Source organism: Trichomycterus rosablanca, chromosome 18 (assembly GCF_030014385.1).
Source record: "Trichomycterus rosablanca isolate fTriRos1 chromosome 18, fTriRos1.hap1, whole genome shotgun sequence".
NCBI lineage: Eukaryota > Metazoa > Chordata > Actinopteri > Siluriformes > Trichomycteridae > Trichomycterus > Trichomycterus rosablanca.
Genome location: NC_086005.1, coordinates 21,534,984 through 21,555,421, shown reverse-complemented (window position 1 = coordinate 21,555,421; position 20,438 = coordinate 21,534,984). Strand labels below are relative to the sequence as shown.

Here is a 20,438-nt window from a genome sequence, read left to right as displayed (position 1 = left end):
TCGGAGCATCAATCATACCTTACATAATCTGATATCACGCCGATGGTGAATTGTACTCAAGAGAGAATCGTGCAGTTAGTTTTTTGGTTTATGGTTTATTTCTGTAATGTGCAGCTTTAAATAGCTGAATATGTTCTGACGTACAGTAGCTGCAGCAGACTTTTTTTTTTTTACATGATCTAGAAATCATAATTAAACCAGTTATTTATATGTCCTGCTTTGCATATATTCTCACTTTCACGTTTCAGCTGTTCACTATTTTCATCCACCCAGGTATAACTTACCTACAGACCTAAAAAAATGCTTAGGACAGGTGTACACTCATGCCTAAAATAACTCAGGTTGCCAGATTCCTAACACTGTCTTGCAGCCATGTTTCCAGAGGTTCAGAAGGTTCAGACTTAAAAGCACTATGATCCAAAAGATGCACCTGCCCCATAAACATTCTGTGCAAATTGTATACACTGATCATCCATAACATTAAAACCACCTTCTTGTTTCTACACTCACTGTCCATTTTATCAGCTCCACTTACCATATAGGAGCACTTTGTAGTTCTACAATTACTGACTGTAGTCCATCTGTTTCTCTGCATGCTTTGTTGGCACCCATTCATGCTGTTCTTCAATGGTCAGGACTCTCCCAGGACCACCACAGAGTAGGTATTATTTGGGTGGTGGATCATTCTCAGCATTGCAGTGACACTGACATGGTGGTGGTGTGTTAGTGTGTCCTTGCTGTCCCTGAAATAAAAATATATATCCCATAAAAATATATATCCTGCCAACAGCGCCCCGTGGGCAGCGTCCTGTGACCACTGATGAAGATCTCAAAGATGACCAACTCAAACAGCAGCAATAGATGAGTGATCGTCTCTGACTTTACATTCACAAGGTGGACCAACTAGGTAGGAGTGTCTAATAGAGTGGACAGTGAGTGGACACGGTATTTAAAAACTCTAGCAGCGCTGCTGTGTCTGATCCACTCATACCAGCACAACACACACTAACACACCACCACCATGTCAGTGTCACTGAAGTGCTGAGAATGATCCACCACCCAAATAATACCTGCTCTGTGGTGGTCCTGTGGGGGTCCGGACCATTGATAAACAGGGTGAAAGGGGGCTAACAAAGCATGCAGAGAAACAGATGGACTACAGTCAGCAATTGTAGAACTACAAAGTGCTTTTATATGGTAAGTGGAGCTGGTAAAATGGACAGTGAGTGTAGAAAAAAGGAGGTGGTTTTAATGTTATGGCTGATCGGTGTATACTCGAGTACAGTTTGGAAGCTGGGGTCAAAGCGCAGGGTCAGCCATTGTACAGCGCCCTTGCTCAAGGGCCCATAGCAGAGCCTTTATTTAAACTGTAGCTGTACTGACTGTAGCCCGAAGCTCTACCTACCAGGCTACCACTGTCTCTAAACATTGTGACATCCAATTAATTAAATATTGTGACATCCAGTTCTCAGTTCTACGCTGTCCCTGTTCTATCCACTTTCTCAACCCCAAAACAGTACTGAGCCTCCTTCATGTTTCACCTTTGGCATTTTTTTCTCCAATAAATTTGGTAACACTGTTTTATCTGTCCAAATCACATTATCTTACTAAGACTGTGGTTTGTTAACCTGCATTTGAGCATTTTGTCCATTCTGGTCTTTTTGTTTCTCACTTGTAGAAGCGAGGTTCTTCTGGGTCTTCTACCATAAAGCCCTTTATAATCCAGACACTGATAGGTGGTGCAGCTTGAAACTGCTGTACCCTAAGAGTACACTTAGATGTATTTAATAGTGATTCTTGGTTCTTTTTTGAGCATTTAAACAATTTGACCGTTCCATCTTGGGCCGTTTTTTTCTTGCTACCATGTCCAGATGATGACTACAGTCCCATGGGCCTTAAACATTAATAATATTGGGAACCCTGGTCACAGAAACGTCAAGATCTCTAAAGCTTTGATCTTTTAACCTGGTTAGCAATGACTGTGGCAGGAATCCTTGTGTACCTTGTCCAAAGCCCTATCCTTTCATCAGTCTCTCTTTTTGGCTACCTAATCATAGCTGTATCCAGTTTACCGCCCACAGACCTGTGGTGCTGTCTCATCCCTTGTTCTCTTACCAGTTTCCTCCACTTATCCCCTCTCCTCCTTCATCTATCTCTCCATCCATGATGAGTCATGGAGGACCAGAAGATTCATAATACAGAATCTCGCTTGTTTAGCTAAACAGATGCAGCCATCCTCTTCAACACCTTCATCATTACACCTTTAGCACTCCGACACCATTTTCTTCTCACAGTTTTACATTTCAGTCCTCTCCTCCCCGTGTGACATGTACATGCTGCTGTATAGCGATAGGCAGTAAAGGGTGCAGACACCTCAGCAGGGAGTGTAGCTCCCACTCCAGGAATAGCAGCTGGTTTTAACCCTGGGAACTGAAAGACAGAAATAGACACCTCCACCGCACCTCACTCATTGCTTAGTAACTGGCTCACCACAATTATTCATCCTGAAATTTCAGCCTTGCTAGATTATTCATAACACATTGACTTAAATGTACATTTCTGGACACGCTTCTTTATTGAGTTTCAGTCACAATCATTTCTAACACTGATCAGCCATAACATTAAAACCACCTCCTTGTTTCTACCCTCACTGTCCATTTTATCAGCTCCACTTACCATACAGAAGCACTTCGTAGTTCTACAATTACTGACTGTAGTCCATCTGTTTCTCTGCATGCTTTGTTAGCCCCCTTTCACCCTGTTCTTCAATGGTCAGGAACCCCACAGGACCACTACAGAGCAGGTATTATTTAGATGGTGGATCATTCTCAGCACTGCAGTGACACTGACATGGTGGTGGTGTTTTAGTGTGTGTTGTGCTGGTACGAGTGGATCAGACACAGCATTTCTTCTGGAGTTTTTAAATACAGTGTCCACTCACTGTCCACTCTATTAGACACTCCTACCTAGTTGGTCCACCTTGTAGATGTAAAGTCGGAGACGATCGCTCATCTATTGCTGCTGTTTGAGTCGGTCATCTTCTAGACCTTCATCAGTGGTCACAGGATGCTGTTTACGGGGTGCTGTTGGCTGGATATTTTTGGTTGGTGGACTATTCTCAATCCAGCAGTGACAGTGAGGTGTTTAATAACTCCATCAGCGCTGCTGTGTCTTATCCACTTATACCAGCACAACACACACTAACACACCACCACCATGTCAGTGTCACTGCAGTGCTGAGAATGATCCACCACTCAAATAATACCTGCTCTGTAGTGGTCCTGGAAGAGTCTTGACCATTGAAGAACAGGGTGAAAGCAGGCTAAAAAAGTATTTAGAGAAACAGATGGACTACAGTCAGTAATTGTAGAACTACAAAGTGCTTCTATATGGTAAGTGGAGCAACAAGAAACAAGGAGGTGGTTTTAATGTTATGGCTGATTGGTGTATACATGAGTACAGTTTGGAAGCTGGGGTCAAAGCGCAGGGTCAGCCATTGTACGGTGCCCCTTACTCAAGGGCCCATAGCAGAGCTTTTATTTGAACCAACAATTTTCTGACTGTAGCCCGAAGCTCTACCTACCAGGCTACCACTGTCTCTAAACATCCAGTTAATTAAATATTGTGACATCCAGTTCTCAGTTCTACGCTATCCATGTTCTATCCACTTTCTCTGTTGCGGGCTGCAAATAAATAAATAAATAAATAAAGGTTTTTAATATTATATATTTATATTTGTTAGTGTTGGTTGACTATTATAAGCGTGTTATTGTTTGGAACACTGAGACACAGCCTAATGTGTAAATGCCAGCCACATTGTTTTCTTGTTTTTCCTCTCTTTTATACCTATCTTTTGCTCTGCTTTACGTAGTCAGCTTAATTTTAACCTTTGTGTTATATTTTCTGCACAGCCACAGTCAAACAGCACGAAAAACAGCATAGTCACCAGTCCCAAAGGCAACATCCCTTCTCCTGCTCTGGTATTTCCCTATTTCTCTTTTCCTTTCATGTTTTTCTTGTTGTTTATTGGTTGTCTTGTGTGTATGTCCTGTTCCTTCTGGCTGTCTCTGTCCACATCACCACCCATCAGAAGCCAGTGTTTTAAAATGGTCACGTTGACAAGAGGTCTAGGTCTCTAGATCTAAGTGTGTTGGGGGGGGTATGTGTAAATACAAGAGCAGTTCAGGAAGAGTCATGTGAACATTAAAGTGTCTCAGAAGTAATCCTTTTAATCTTCCTTAAACATGTATGAACAGATCTTTACCTTCATTATAAATGCCAATATAGATAAAACCTCTGCCGTGTCTTCCTGCCATCTGGTTACAGCCGGCAGTGGCTGTCAAAAATGTTAAAAATGGACAGGGGGCGCAGCGGTAAAAACACACGCTGGAACCAGAGCTGGGATCTCGAATACATCGTATCGAATCTCAGCTCTGCCTGCCGTCTGGGCTGAGCGGCCACATGAACAATGATTGGCGTGTTGTTCAGATAGGGGTGGGATTAAGCCGCATAGGGTCTCTCTCATAACTAATGCAATTACAATCTCTGCTGGCTGATTGGTGGCGCCTTCACAGAGACGGGGAAAAGAGTGCTGTCAGGGTGTGTCTCACCGTACACAGTGCTGATCTGCATTGCACTTATCAAGGTGTAGGTGACAAAATGCATACGGCTGCTGCCCACGTGTCGGAGGGAGCGTTGGTTAGCTTTGTTCTCCTCAATCAGCGCGTGGATCGGCATTGGTGGAGAGGAAGCGTGACGCAATCGGGCAGTTGGACGCGCTAAAATGGAGAAAAAAGGGAGAAAATGCATAAAAAGTGTAGATTATGTTGGCAAATAATAGCACAGAGAACTCCAGTTTACAAGGTGTCTTTATCTAATAATAAATTATACCGATTAGTTTAAAATAGTGTAACTTATGTAGTGGTGTCATAATAAAGATTACATCCCACCTAACCATTTTTATTGTTTGTAAAACTAATGGCTATTTTACCATTAACGTCTGTCTCCAGTTCTACATGTACGTGTGTCTGTGTTGTTGTGGTATTTTTGCAATTTTGAACTGTAATTTGCGATATACTTTGTGTGGTCAGAGTTACGTAAATGTCTGACCATGAATCTGTTGCATACTGTATTAAAAATATAGAGTATTCATAGGTCTTTGTGGAGTTTCCCTTTACCTAATGGATTTTGAACACTTTGACTGAAACACCTGAACTCAATAACTTAAACAATGTGAAGAATATGTATTTGTGCTTAGGTACGCCAGAAGATCTTTACATTAGGATCTAAATGCAGTCCTTCTTTAAGATTCTAATGTCACAAGCTTAATAATCGCGGGATTGTTTAGGCCGCATGTGTCAAACTCAAGGCCCGGGGGTTAATCCAGCCTGCCACGTCATGTTATGTGGCCCATGAGAGCTTAGAAGACGTATGATTGTCTTAAAATACACTGTAAAATCATACATCAACTAAAAATATAAAGAAGCACTTTGTAGTTCTACAATTACTGACTGTAGTCCATCTGTTTCTCTGCATGCTTTGTTAGCCCCCTCATGCTGTTCTTCAATAGTCAGGACCACCACAGGACCACCACAGAGTATGTATTATTTAGGTGGTGGATGATTCTCAGCACTGCAGTGACAATGACATGGTGGTGGTGTGTTAGTGTGTATTGTGCTGGCATGAGTGGACCAGACACAGCAGTGCTGCTGGAGTTTTTAAAGTGTCCACTCACTGTCCACTCTATTAGACATTCCTACCTAGTTGGTCCACCTTGTATATGTAAAGTCAGAGACGATTGCTCATCTATTGCTGCTGTTTGAATTGGTTATCTTCTAGACCTTCATCAGTGGTCACAGGATGCTGCCGATGGGGCGCTGTTGGCTGGATATATTTGGTTGGTGGACTATTGTCAGTCCAGCAGTGACAGTGAGGTGTTTAAAAATTCCAGCAGCATTTCTGTGTCTTATCTACTCATACCACCCAAATAAGTCCTGACCATTGAAGAACAGCATGAAAGGGGGCTAACAAAGCATTACAGTCCTAGTTAATTGTAGAACTAAAAAGTGCTTCTATATGGTAAGTGAAGCCAATAAATTGGAGAAACAAGAAGCTGGTTTTAATGTAATGGCTGATTGGTGTATATAAAGTGTGTTATTAAAAATGAATTGTTGTTTAACCAGAGAAGCATGAAAAACATACCCAGACAAACTCAGTGGAAATACTCTGCATCCATTAGTCATCCCTCTAAATGCTAATTTTGTTATTTGTGGCCAAGCATTCAGTGCATCCCTAATGGTGTCATTTATTATGAACTACTGCAAATAAGATGTATATAAAATGCTTTTACATCCAGTGAATAAACATGTTCCTACTCTGGAAGAGTGGTTGGATTTATTAAATTGTTTTGCATATTTTTGTGTAATGAACACTGGTTACTTGCTTTTAAATGTTTGTATAAGCTTCTGAAAGTATGTTTTAACATGGATTTGAACCATGAATTTAATTACATGCTTTATTACTGGTCATGCAACATTACATTATGGGAAGAGTTTATTACAAACATGAATCTTTTGGACTGGCTTCACTTTTACCTTAAACCAGAACATCACATCCAAAAAAAATAACGTTCATTTGTTTAATGTAAGTTCTGACACTCTTAACAGCTCTTTTCTCCTCTGCTTTTCCTCCTAACACATGCTACTATTTTCCTCTGGCCCTTGTTTACCTACACTTCATTTGTGCTCTCTCTTATTCCTCTCTCTCTCTCTTCCTTGCATTCCTTTTTTCTTACTTCTTGTCTATAGGAGCCTCAGACCACTGTTATCCATAACCCAGTGGATGGGATCAAGGTACATGGTTCCCCATACCCTCTTTTTCTTGCTTCCTTTTCTTACTTTTGTTCTTGACTGTTACCACTTGTTTTACCTCTTTGGTTTAGTGCTTTTGTTCTCAGATATAGATTCAGATTTCATAGGATTTTTACATTATTTAATCTAATACAATAAAGCCACTGTTATAAATCTGCCATACATTTGGAAAAACTTGACCAGAAACTACATTTTCATTACTTATTCAGAAAAAGTAAATCAACCAAGTCAAACAGTAAACTTAAAATTGAACATGTATGTCATAGCAGTCATAGTAGTAATTGAGGTTACTCAATTTCTTTCACAATTTTGCTTTTCCTGCAACTAAATCGTCACTTTTTTGTCCAAATCTGCCAGATCTATATTATACATGCTGTTAAAAATGCCCGCATTCTCCACCATTTGATAGATTTTAGGCTTTTTAATGGAATCCTTTCCTCTTGGTTACTTTACTGAGCTTGGTTCCGTTGTTGAGCTCAAGAGAAGACACAGACACGGCCAGTACCAAAAACCTTCTAAGTTTATTTGGGAATGAGCAAGAATAAATACTTAAGGAAAAGGGGGTGTCTGCAGACAATTAAAGCTGGCAGCTGCTGTACAAAGGTGTGAATACTTTCAGGATGTGGAAGTAAGAGAATAATCAAAGGGACAGTGGGAAGTTCCAGGGTGCGAACACATACATATGGTTGTAATATAACTCGTGGTTATAAAGTTAACTAAAGAAATATTTATATTCTATATAACACATGCAGTACACCAACACCTACTGCTATATGTCCATTTTTAATAAGCTTCTTGGATCTTTGACCACTTTACTTGGCAAAATTAGAAAAGTATGTTTAAATTTGTTGATTTCTGGGGTTAGACTCGACTTCTTAGTACCGTTCACAAATTCCTGATAGGTCAGGAACTCGTGCAACACGTTTCATACTGACTAATGAGAAAATAGGAGACCACTCTACAAAATGAAATAATGATTTAGAACTTGTTGCAGCAACAAATTAATAATAAAAGTTCCTGTATGTGCAGTATATTGACATGATTTTGTCATGATTTTCCTCAAAAAAATTTGGACCAACTCCATTTTAATGCCCATTGCTTTTGAAACATATTGTCCAACACGCTTGGATGTAGGTTTCTGCTACATTTAGCTATAAAGTGTACTTTTAATGAGCTGCTTCAAGTGCACTAAGTGCTACATTATAACTTCACATTCACTTTCCACCATCCTCTCTACTCACCCTTTTCGCCATCTATATGGCCACTGCCCTCCTCGGAGCAATGAGGACTTTAATATCTCTGTTCCCTGGCTCACTGTGATCTGTGTCAGTCTGATCGCCAGTCTGTGTGTGATTCAGTTCCGACACTGTGTGTGCAGCAGGCAGATAACAGAAACAGAAAGCATCAGTATGCTGTATGTCACAGAATAATGCCAACTATTAGTAAGTGTGTGTATGAGTGGGTAGGTGGGTTTGGTTGGGTTGGGTTTTGGTTAGGGTTAGGAGGTTGGAAAGAAACAGCTGTGTGTTCTCTGCTGTCATCTGGGGAATTAGTTCTGGATAAATGAGATGAACTTTTTTATTATTAAACCTGATCCTGCAGATTAGACTAGTTTAGTTTAGTTTTGGGATAACTGTCTTCTATCAAAAAGCGAGAGATTATACCTGTTTTATGTGCTTAGCTGAAGTTGACTGTGTACTGTTTCATTTGGGATGTTTCTCATTCATAAAACTGGCACTATATTTTGCACTGATTCATTGCCATGTATTTACAATGATGATTTGTCACACTGTGTGTGTATTTGTGTTTATAAATGCAAAGAAAAAAAAAAGCATTTGGTAACCTATGTGTCTATTTTGCAGGAATCCTCGGACAGCAGCAACACAACAATCGAGGATGAAGATGTTAAAGGTAGGTTGCTTGTGTTTGGTAAGCTGGTTGCAGCATTATAATTGAGGACTTGGATATTAGCAGTTAATGTCTGTCTGATGAAGCCTCAGGATTAGCACATATTAAATACTGCACCAACAAGACTGAGTTCATCAATTGTGTCTCTTGACGTAAACTTTTACTTTCAGTTCCATACAGAGATACTTCTTATATGTGGTAATCACATTTGGTCTACAGATCCAGGGGCTATAAATGCTATGATATTTATTTAAGATCCAGACAAAGATCTGGGTGTTCCTTAATAACAGTGGTAACTCAGCTGTAAAGGTACAGGACTTTTGATTAGAATCTTGCTGATTCAAGCCCACTGCCACTCCCACCACTGCTGGGTTGCCTCTGTTCAGCCCTCAACTGCTTGGATTGCTTTGAATAAGACTGCTCGCTAAATGCCCAAATGTAAACGTGGAAAGACCACAGTGTTATTTCCAGATCTGAACTTCAGTGTTATTTAAAATTGCTGTTTGAAATCAATCGTTCCTTTGGTCTTAGCAAATTCTTGGTTTTTAAATGGTACAAAAGCTTTGAATGCATAAAGTAGGATGCACTGAGGCGCATCCACTTTGCTCTCCACTGCATATCAGGAGACTGCAACTGATGGGAAATGGGGTGATAACAGGGAAGGGAAGAAGGACTAATGCCTAAGCCTTATCTGAGAAGCCAAGCGACAGTACATTTGCATTCTTTTCTCAATTTAGACCTTCAACTTTCTCTTTCTTTAGCGAGATAGAAGAGCTCAGTATGATATCCTATGTTTATGAATGAGAGCTATCGCAAAGAAAGAATAATTGATCTGTAGTTTGTGTGCACTGGATTTGTATAAATACAAAGCATGAGACAGTTTTGTGAGGGTTGAGTAAAGGGATGAGTGCCTGGATCAAATGTCTTGGAAAAGATGCTGTCAGGTAAGTGCACATGGGTTCTGCTTTTTCTGATCTGTGTTTTATAGCATTTAACATCACCAACAGCATTTATAGCATTTATGTGTTTTATCTTCCTTTGCTTTGTTGGTGAAAGAACCAGCAGCTGAGCCGTCACCACATTATTATTTACAAACTGTTTAGCACAGAGCTAAAATATATAATAATATACACCGATCAGCCATAACATTAAAACCACCTCCTTGTTTCTGCACTCACTGTCCATTTTATCAGCTCGACTTACCATATAGAAGCACTTTGTAGTTATACAATTACTGACTGTAGTCCATCTGTTTCTCTGCATGCTTTGTTAGCCCCCTTTCATGCTGTTCTTTAATGGTCAGGACTCTCCCAGGACCACTACAGAGTAGGTATTATTTGGGTGGTGGGTCATTCTCAGCACTGCAGTTATAATGACATGGATGGATAAGACACAGCAATGCTGCTGGAGTTTATAAACACCTCACTGATAATGCTGGACAGAGAATAGTCCACCAACCAAAAAATATCCAGCCAACAGCGCCATGTGGGCAGCGTCCTGTGTCCACTGATGAAGGTCTAGAAGATGACCAACTCAAACAGCAGCAATAGATGAGCGATCAGCTCTGACTTTACGTCTACAAAGTGGACCAACTAGGTGGGAGTGTCTAATAGAGTGGACAGTGAGTGGACACAGTATTTAAAAACTCCAGCAGCGCTGCTGTGTCTGATCCACTCATACCAGCACAACACACACTAACACACCACCACTATGTCATTGTCACTGCAGTGCTGAGAATGATCCATTACCTAAATAATACCTGCTCTGTAGTGGTCCTGTGGGGGTCCGGACCATTGAAGAACAGCATGAAAGCAGGTAAAAAAGTATGTAGAGAAACAGATGGACTACAGTCAGTAATTGTAGAATGGACAGTGAGTGTAGAAACAAGGAGGTGGCTTTAATGTTATGACTGATCAGTGTATACACGTGAACAGTAAAATAAAATGCTTTTTCTGCATCTCCGCATCACCTTCTGTATTTGTGAGCCCAGCCTGGGATTCAAACACCCAGCACTGGAGCACTGCTAGATGTTAAATAAAACAGCATATTATTTGCTAGAAATATTGAAAGAACAATAGTGATAACAGTCTAGTCCCACGTCTTACAGTTTTTACGATGCATTGTCTGTGAAAACAAACAACCAGCTGCTCTTATTTTGCTGAGCACAGTAATTTTCCTGTTGAGGGCTTACAAGTAAAGTGTTCTGAGCAAACACACAAACGGTGAATGATAAAAGTAGCAGGTGTTTCGGTGTTTGCCCTGTGTGTCTCTCTGAGTTCTCTGTATTTTTATCTCCTGTCCAGTGCGCAAACAGGAGATTATTAAGATCACGGAGCAGTTAATTGAGGCTGTGAACAATGGAGACTTCGAGGCCTATGCGTGAGTCACTGCCTTTCAGTGGGCTATAACAACCACTCAAACTAACACAACTCACAGAAAGCCTGGTCATGTTGTGAATCTATTGTGTAAAAACAATAACTATCTCTACTGGTTGGATGGCAACAGTAATCTGTAATTGATGACGTTTTGTAACAGAAAGATCTGCGACCCTGGATTGACTTCTTTCGAACCTGAGGCCTTGGGTAACCTGGTAGAGGGCATGGACTTCCACCGATTCTACTTTGAGAACCGTAAGTCAGTTAAAACAGTAAGATACAGGACCATCAGGACATGCACAAACAGACTGAGGAACAGCTTTTTTCCCAGAGCTGTAGCCTCCATTACACCCCCCGCCCACACACACACACACACACATTCATTCATAGCTGGTGAAGACAGCAAACCAAACTGTATTGTACCCAGCCCTCCCCAAGCTGCTATTAAATGCACAGATCACTTTGCATTCTGTACATAAATCAATACAATTTGTGTACCGGTTCTGTTTTGCAGTATATAAACCCTTTGTGTAAATTCATATGACTGTGTAAACCATAGTGGAAGGTGGTCATAATGTTATGCCTGATCGGTGTATAGCGTGTGAGCATTTATTATACCATGATGTACAACCTTCTGTTTTTTTCTATGCTTCCCCAGTGTTGTCTAAAAACAGTAAACCCATCCACACCACCATCCTGAACCCACATGTGCACCTGATTGGTGAGGATGCTGCCTGCATTGCCTACATCCGCCTCACGCAGTACGTGGACGGTCAAGGCCGGCCACGCAGCAGCCAGTCAGAGGAGACGCGCGTGTGGCACCGCCGTGACTCCAAATGGCAGAACGTGCACTTTCACTGCTCGGGTGCACCTGCCGCCCCACTCCAGTGAAGGTAAACATGCAATGTTCTCAGTAGTGGGAGTTTTGCAGTTTATTGTAACATGGATCACATCTCACCACTTACGAACCAGGTGTAGTGCTGCACCTGCAAAAATTTAAAATTAAAACCAATTTGCAGCATACTTAAGTAAGGTAGGACAATACTGTGGCTAAAAAACTGTAACCCAGGCAGCCCTCCTTAACATGCCTGTGGCAAATATAGGGAAGGGGCACAACTATGTCAGTGCCTTGGAGGTAAAATCCTATCCGGTGGTAGTTGGCCTGTCACATTAGACACCTGCACCACCCATACTCCACTCTTCTGTTTCTTGACTGAATGAAGCTAAACTTGCTCTAATGAATTTCACTCCTAATGAATCCTAATGCAATCCTAAAAGTGTTATAATTATCCTTTATGTTATATTGTTCCACCCATGAGCTGCCTCATGATGTGTAACTCTGTATCGGTGTGTGTCATAAAGGTGGACAGCAGCTGGACATGTTTTGACCCTTGCAGAGGAGTAGGAGAGGGAGGATCAGCAGAAACGGCAGGAGAGGTCCAGTCTTGGAGAGCTCTGGATCTTTCTGCCCTCCGGTCTGGCCACAACTACCCGTACCTGCATGCAAAAACTACCCCTGTGTCTCCACCTACTGGATTGCTCTTCTACTACTGCATCCTGCCAACCTCCAACAGCCCAAACCTAGCAGTACACACAGCACAGTGTAACACCAGTGCACAAATACTCACCATGCTACTGCACACTATTGCTTATTGTCTTATGCCAAGATCTATGTGATTAATACGCATATCAGTCCTGGAGAGAAAACCTGCTCCTTAACAGCTCCTTCTCCCCTCCTCACTCGCTCATCTCTATTAGTCTTTTGACCTATATACCCGGGTAATCTTTATTATAATAGATCATGTGTTATTAAAGTAATTTATTGATATTATGATTATTATAATAGCTATATTACTTTTGTTATAACTACCTACATCATTTATTTGTAAGTATTGCTGTTATATTGAGTGAAAATGATGTACAGTCAAAATATTAATGCACACTGATTTAAAAACCCAAAAGCATGGATTCATAGTGTCATTAAGTGGGGTTAATTTGTTGATTTAAGTAAGATAAAGTTATTGAGAGTATTGTGTGGATATAAAAGTGTGAGGGCTCTTTAATGTACAAATATAAGCAAATGTTGAGTCTACAGGTCTCATATCTGTGCAACTATTTGATTATTTCTGTAGCCTAAATGTTGATCTCGTATTTTCCTTTGACATACAGTACAATTCCTGTTGATGTGCTGACATACAAGCTTTTTTTAAACCTATAAACTATGTATAGCAACTATTTACAGTATAAGTGTATGGAATTTGGAGACCTTTCTGGCAAACATTATAGCAAGCAACCCATGAAAAAGCATTTTATGTACATGGGGCAAATCAATAGATGTTTAGAGAGCGCTAAGGCCTGAAGCTTTAGCTAGTACCTTCAGCTAGGTGTCTAAGTTTCAAAAACAGACAACAGCTGATTTAAAAGAATATTTCAATGCAAATTACCAGTCAACCCAAATCATACACCGATCAGCCCTAACATTAAAACCATCTCCTGATTTCTACACACACTGTCCATTTTATCAGCTCCACTTACCATATAGGAACACTTTGTAGTTCTACAATTAATGACTGTAGTCCATCTGTTTCTCTACAAATTTTTTAGCATGCTTTTACCCTGTTCTTAAATAGTCAGGACCCCCACAGGACCACTACAGAGTAGGTATTATTTAGGTGCTGGATCATTCTCAGCACTGCAGTGACTCTGACATGGTGGTCTTGTGTTAGTGTGTGTTGTGCGGGTATGAGTGAATCAGACACAGCAGCCCTGCTGGAGTTTTTAAATACAGTGTCCACTCACTGTCCACTCTATTAGACACTCTTAGCCTGCTTTCATCCTGTTATACAATGGTCAGGACCACCACAGAGCAGGTATTATTTAGGTGGTGGATCATTCTCAGCACTGCAGTGACTGACATGGTGGTCTTGTGTTAGTGTGTGTTGTGCGGGTATGAGTGAATCTGACACAGCAGCCCTGCTGGAGTTTTTAAATACAGTGTCCACTCACTGTCCACTCTATTAGACACTCTTAGCCTGCTTTCATCCTGTTATACAATGGTCAGGACCACCACAGAGCAGGTATTATTTAGGTGGTGGATCATTCTCAGCACTGCCGTGATACTGACATGGTGGTGGTGTGTTAGTGTGTGATGTGCTGGAGTTTTTAAATACTGTGTCCACTCACTGTCCACTCTATTAGGCACTCCTACCTATTTGGTCCACCTTGTAGATCAGTAAGTCAGAGACGACCGCTCATCTATTGCTGCTGTTTGAGTTGGTTATCTTCTAGACCTTCATCAGTGGTCACAGGACGCTGTTGGCTGGATATTTTTGGTTGGTGGACACAGGAAAACTCCAGTAGCGCTGCTGTGTCTTATCCACTCATAACAGCACAACACACACTAACACACACTATATGGTAAGTGGAGCTGATAAAATGGACAGTGAGTGTAGAGACAAAGAGGTGGTTTTAATGTTATGGCTGATCAGTGTATATAACAGGGTACAATGCAAATATAGCAGAAATTGATGTACAAACGTGCCAGAATGGCATTTCTTATTGATCGATGAAGAACTTCAAACACAATTTAAGGAAATTCACTGGAAGGTGTTCCCACTTTTGTTTCATTAGTGATTTAACTTCATTACATATTTCTGAAATGTGATTATGTGATTATATTTTTGAATGTCCCTGATCCACAGAGAAACGTTTTGTAAATGGTGAACCCTTTGAGATATTTTCCTTGTCATACAGCGGTCAAAGCAGGATGTCGGCATATTTTATTGTTGTGTTGTACTTTCCTCTTTGTATTTACTATTGAAATACTTCAAATCTATAAGAGTTACCTCGTAAAACCATTATGTAGTGCTTTCATAACATAGGTACCAGTTTTGCATGAATTTTGGTGATCATCATTTGATTGTTGATTTATTTTGCTCTAAAGGCTAGTGAATAATGCTTTGCTATTTTCAGCACTCTGTAAGTGCTTCTAGCTATTTTTGTCTCAAGTAATTAATTGTTATAAAAAATCTGAGTAAACTGTGTCCTGATATAATTGATATGACATGATTTTATACAGGCTTTTGGTGTTGTCTGAGCAGTGTTGGTGTTACGCATTCAAGCATAGTTTCTTCAGTCACTGCAGCCCAAAATCTGGCAACCTTCAATTTGTAACAAGGTGCTGGACTAAACGCTGGTTTACTTAAAGAGTAACTGTCATGTTTACTCACTCTCACTTTCTTAACCACTTATCCAATTCGGGTCGCAGGGGGGTGCTTGAGCCTATCCCAGCTTTTCAATGGGCGCAAGGCACACAGTAACACCCTGGACGGGGCGCCAGTCCATCGCAGGGCACACACACATACACACACACTCACCTATAGGGCAATTCAGTGTCTCCAATTAACCTGTCTGCATGTTTTTAAACTGGGAGGAAACCGGAGCTCCCGGAGGAGACCCACGCAGACACGGGGAGAACATGCAAACTCCACACAGAAAGGACTGGGACTGGGGAACGAACCCAGGACCTTCATGCTGTGAGTTGACAGTGCTACTTTGCCGCCCCTGTCATGTTTACTCACTCACTCACTCACTCACTTTCTTAACCACTTATCCAATTAGGATTGCGGATGGGTGTGCTGGAGCCTATCACAGCTTTTCAGTGGGCACAAGGCACACAGTAACACCCTGGACCCTATAGGGCAATTCATTGTCTCCAATTAACCTGACTGCATGTTTTTGGCAGTCAGGTTTTGACTGTGGGAGGAAACCGGAGCTTCCGGAGGAAACCCACTCAGACACGGGGAGAACACGCAAACTCTGCACAGAAAGGACCCCCCAAGGGATTGAACCCAGGACCTTCTTGCTGTGAGGTGACAGTGCTACGCACCTAGCCACCATGCCGCCCTGTCATGTTTAGCTACATTGAGGAAAATAAGCTAAACGTCTAGGTTTATTTTGATGTTCTTGTCTATGGTGATCGACTTAGTGATTAGGACTGATTTTGTCCTAATTCAACGCCGAGTTCAGAATTGACCTTTAGGTGGCAGTATAAATTTAAATTTGAATGTTTACCAGAACCCTCGCTTGCTTATTAGTTAATACAGCGATTAGGCATAACATTAAAACCACCTCCTTGTTTCTACACACACTGTCCATTTATCAGCTCCACTTACCATATAGGACCACTTTGTAGTTCTACAATTACTGAATGTAGTCCATCTGTTTCTCTACATACTTTTTTAGCCTGCTTTGACCCTGTTCTTATTCAGGTGGTAGATCATTCTCAGCACTGCAGTGACACTGACATGGTGGTGGTGTGTTAGTGTGTGTTGTGCTGGCATGAGTGGATCAGGCACAGCAGCGCTGCTGGAGTTTTTAAATACCATGTCCACTCACGGTCCACTCTATTAGACACTCCTACCTAGCTGGTCCACCTTGTAGATGTGAAGTGAGAGACGATCGCTCATCTATTGCTGCTGTTTGAGTTGGTCATCTTCTAGACAGTGGTCAGTGGTCACAGGACGCTGCCCACGGGGTGCTGTTGGCTGGATGTTTTTGGTTGGTGGACTATTCTCACCTTCCCCTTAAAAGCCAGCCCTAATAATGCAAAATACAAGCACATGAAACCTGATTAATAGAAAAAACACACAAAGGTTGAACGTTTTTGGTGACGTAGGGATTAAATCTACAGACTACCAGCTACACAAAAGCAGGGGAAACACATAATATAGCCCAAGTCATTTTTGATGGTGTTCAATTTCTGCAAAGATCAGCTTTGCTTATTCTCATCAGCAGTCTTTACAGCAGGTTTAGTTACAGTATGCCTAGAAGTCCACTAGTACACTATGAAAATTCTCAAGAAGCAATAAGTACTTGGGGTATCATGTTGTATGCATAATATGTTATACTGAATTGAAAATGAGTATGCACAGTAAGCCATTTCAAACCAAGCCATCAACTCAGTTTATTAATTTAGAAGACAATTAGCACAAATGTAGTAATGGAGGGTGTGTATACTGTCTAGTGACAACTTGCTGCTCTTACAACACCAGCCAAAAGCTATTTGTAGTGTTTTCTCTTTCATTTTCCTTTTTTTTTATTATAATAATAAATATTTTTTTTCTTTAATTTATTATCCATGTCTCATTTTGTAGGTTGTAGGTTGTTGTATATAATCTCTTTAAAGTAAAATGAGATGTGAATTATATATGATTATTTTTTAAAACGTTAGTTCACTATGAGTCCCATGATTCTACCGATACCTATAATTACTCTTTATCTGTTCTTCCAGTGATCGATCTCTCCCCTATAACTTAAGCAAATGTGGTAAGATGTTATCAATATGTTACTAATAAAAAGAATAATGGTATTATCAATGAGGCTGTTTTTGCTGCTTTCTTACAAAAACTCATAATATACACCGATCAGCCATAATATTAAAACCACCCCCTTGTTTCTACACTCACTGTCCATTTTATCAGCTCCACTTACCATACAGAAGCACTTTGTAGTTCTACAATTACTGACTGTAGTCCATCTGTTTCTCTGCATGCTTTCCCTTTCATGCTGTTCTTCAATGGTCAGGACCACCACAGAGCAGGTATTACTTGGGTGGTGGATCATTCTCAGCACTGCAGTGACACTGACATGGTGGTGGTGTGTTAGTGTGTGTTGTGCTGGTATGAGTGGATCAGACACAGCAGCGCTGCTGGAGTTTTTAAATACCGTGTCCACTCACTGTCCACTATATTAGACACTCCTACCTAGTTGGTCCACCTTGTAGATGTGAAGTGAGAGACGATCGCTCATCTATTGCTGCTGTTTGAGTTGGTCATCTTCTAGACCTTCATCAGTGGTCACAGGACGCTGCCCATGGCGCACTGTTGGCTGGATATTTTTGGTTGGTGGACTATTCTCAGTCCATCAGTGCTGCTGTGTCTGATCCACTCATACCAGCACAACACACACAAACACACCATCACCATGTCAGTGTCACTGCAGTGCTGAGAATGACCCACCACTCAAATAATATCTACACTGTACTGGTCCTGGGAGAGTCCTGACCATTGAAGAACAGCATGAAAGGGGGCTAACAAAGCATGCAGAGAAAAAGATGGACTACAGTCAGTAATTGTAGAACTACAAAGTTATGGCTAATCGGTGTATAACATAAATCTACTGTATTTATAAGCCTTTAGTGTTTAAAAAAGACCAAACTAAAGATAAGCTTTAGTTAAGTTATCTATGTTTTCCACTTTATAAGTCCGGAGGTCACTAATGATGTATTTCTGAGTTCCTACTTCCCAGTTTTGGAGGCAGTTTAGTGTACTTTTGAAAGCTGATGTTACTAAAATGATTGCAGGGTTATAACACAGGTTTTGTTCTTCAGAAGCTGTTACCTGGGTCAGACTATTGCTTGCTATGAAGAGAGAGTTACGAGTAAACCACAGCATGCAAATTACAATTTAAACTTGACAAAAGCTGATGTTTAACATCTCACAGATGTAATGTGGACAGAGGAGGATCATTATATCATTACATTTGACCTTTTGAGCCTATGTTGTACTCTTTCTACTTTGATAGGATCAGTCAGCAGTCTCTGGATGGTTCCTTTGTTTGCTTTGAAGGCCTTTTGAGCCGAATATTTGCAATGGTGAATTAAGTCAGTCACACCTAATCATCACAAGTGCTAAACTGTATTTTATGACCATGTGGCTGAAACTGATTTATATTGTATGTAAGCTGTTAAGCACTGTTTGGCCAAAAGTATGTAGACACCCATCTTAAGTACTGAGTTCAGGTGTTTTAGCCCTACCCAACAGCTAACAGTTGAATCACTTTTGTAATCAATTATATAAAATAAAACATATGCAGAGCCCTGAACATACAACTTTGGAATGAATCAGAACACTGATTGTTAGGCAGTCTTCCTTATCCAGCATCAGTGCCCACCTTTAAAATGCTATTACTGAAAAGCCTTTCCAGAGAGTGCAGGCTGCAAAACTATGGTTGTGGAATCGGATGTTCATTAAAGAAAAATACTATATGATTATACATGTACACCCATCAGGCATACCATTAAAACCACCTCCTTGTTTCTACACACATTGTCCATTTTATCAGCTCCATTTACCATATAGAAGCACTTTGTAGTTCTACAATTACTGACTGTAGTCCATCTGTTTCTCTGCATGCTTTGTTAGCCCCCTTTCACCCTGTTCTTCAATGGTCAGGACCCCCACAGGACCACTACAGAGCAGATATTATTTGGGTGGTGGATCATTCTCAGCACTGCAGTGACACTAACATGGTGGTGGTGTGTTAGTGTGTGTTACTGGTATGAATGGATAAGACACAGCAGTGCTGCTGGAGGTTTTAAACACCTCACTGTCACTGCTGGACTGAGAATAGTCCACCAACCAAAAATATCTAGCCAACAGCGCTCCATGGGCTGCATCCTGTGACCACTGATGAAGGTCTAGAAGATGACCAACTCAAACAGCAGCAATAGATGAGCAATCGTCTCTGACTTTACATCTACAAGGTGGACCGACTAAGTTTGTTTATTAGGATTTAAAGTCATGTTTTACATTTTGGTTACATTCATGACAGGAACGGTAGTTACTCGTTACACAAGGTTCATCACTTCACAAGTTTATATCAAACACGGGCATGGACAATTTTGTATCTCCAATTCACCTCACTTGCACGTCTTTGGACTGTGGGAGGAAACCAGAGCACCCGGAGGAAACCCACGAAGTCACAGGGAGAACATGCAAACTCCACACAGAAAGGACCCAGATCACCCCACCTGGGGATCGAACCCGGGACCTTCTTGCTGTGAGGCGACAGTGCTACCCACTGAGCCACCGTGCCGCCGACCTACTAGGTAGGAGTGTCTAATAGAGTGGACAGTGAGTGGACACGGTATTTAAAAACTCCAGCACAACACACACTAACACACCACCATCATGTCAGTGTCAATGCAGTGCTGAGAATGATCCACCATCTAAAAATACCTGCTCTGTGGTGGTCCTGACCATTGTAGAACAGGGTGAAAGCAGGCTAAAAAGTGCTTCTATTTGGTAAGTGGAGCTGATAAATTGGACAGTGATAAATAAAAAGTAAGTTCTGGACGTTAGACATGTTAGTGCACACAAGGCAGATTCCCATCATGCCCTACACACAGTAGTAATATGTAAGTTTGGACTCGGTCGTTCCGAGTCAGCTTTAGTGCACATGTAGCCTTGCTGACGTCACAACGAGCGCTTCACTGCCGCAAAAC

General features: G+C 41.1%; 1 protein-coding gene across 6 annotated transcripts in view; it reads left to right on the top strand.

Moving 5' to 3' along the window:
- LOC134332965 (calcium/calmodulin-dependent protein kinase type II subunit beta) overlaps positions 1 to 17,529 on the top strand; it is a 71,567-nt gene extending 54,038 nt beyond the window's left edge. For 2 of the 6 annotated variants that reach the window (XM_063014821.1, XM_063014819.1), the window contains 7 exons: positions 3,912 to 3,980; positions 6,807 to 6,851; positions 8,732 to 8,780; positions 11,081 to 11,156; positions 11,313 to 11,407; positions 11,811 to 12,045; positions 12,515 to 17,529. In XM_063014821.1, the coding sequence (XP_062870891.1) occupies positions 3,912 to 3,980; positions 6,807 to 6,851; positions 8,732 to 8,780; positions 11,081 to 11,156; positions 11,313 to 11,407; positions 11,811 to 12,043 (567 nt within the window). In that variant the 3' untranslated portion in view covers positions 12,044 to 12,045; positions 12,515 to 17,529. The remainder of the gene's footprint in view (positions 1 to 3,911; positions 3,981 to 6,806; positions 6,852 to 8,731; positions 8,781 to 11,080; positions 11,157 to 11,312; positions 11,408 to 11,810; positions 12,046 to 12,514) is intronic. The other 4 variants (XM_063014823.1, XM_063014820.1, XM_063014824.1 and 1 more) reach the window with 2 other exon arrangements.
- The last annotated feature ends 2,909 nt before the right edge of the window (positions 17,530 to 20,438 follow it).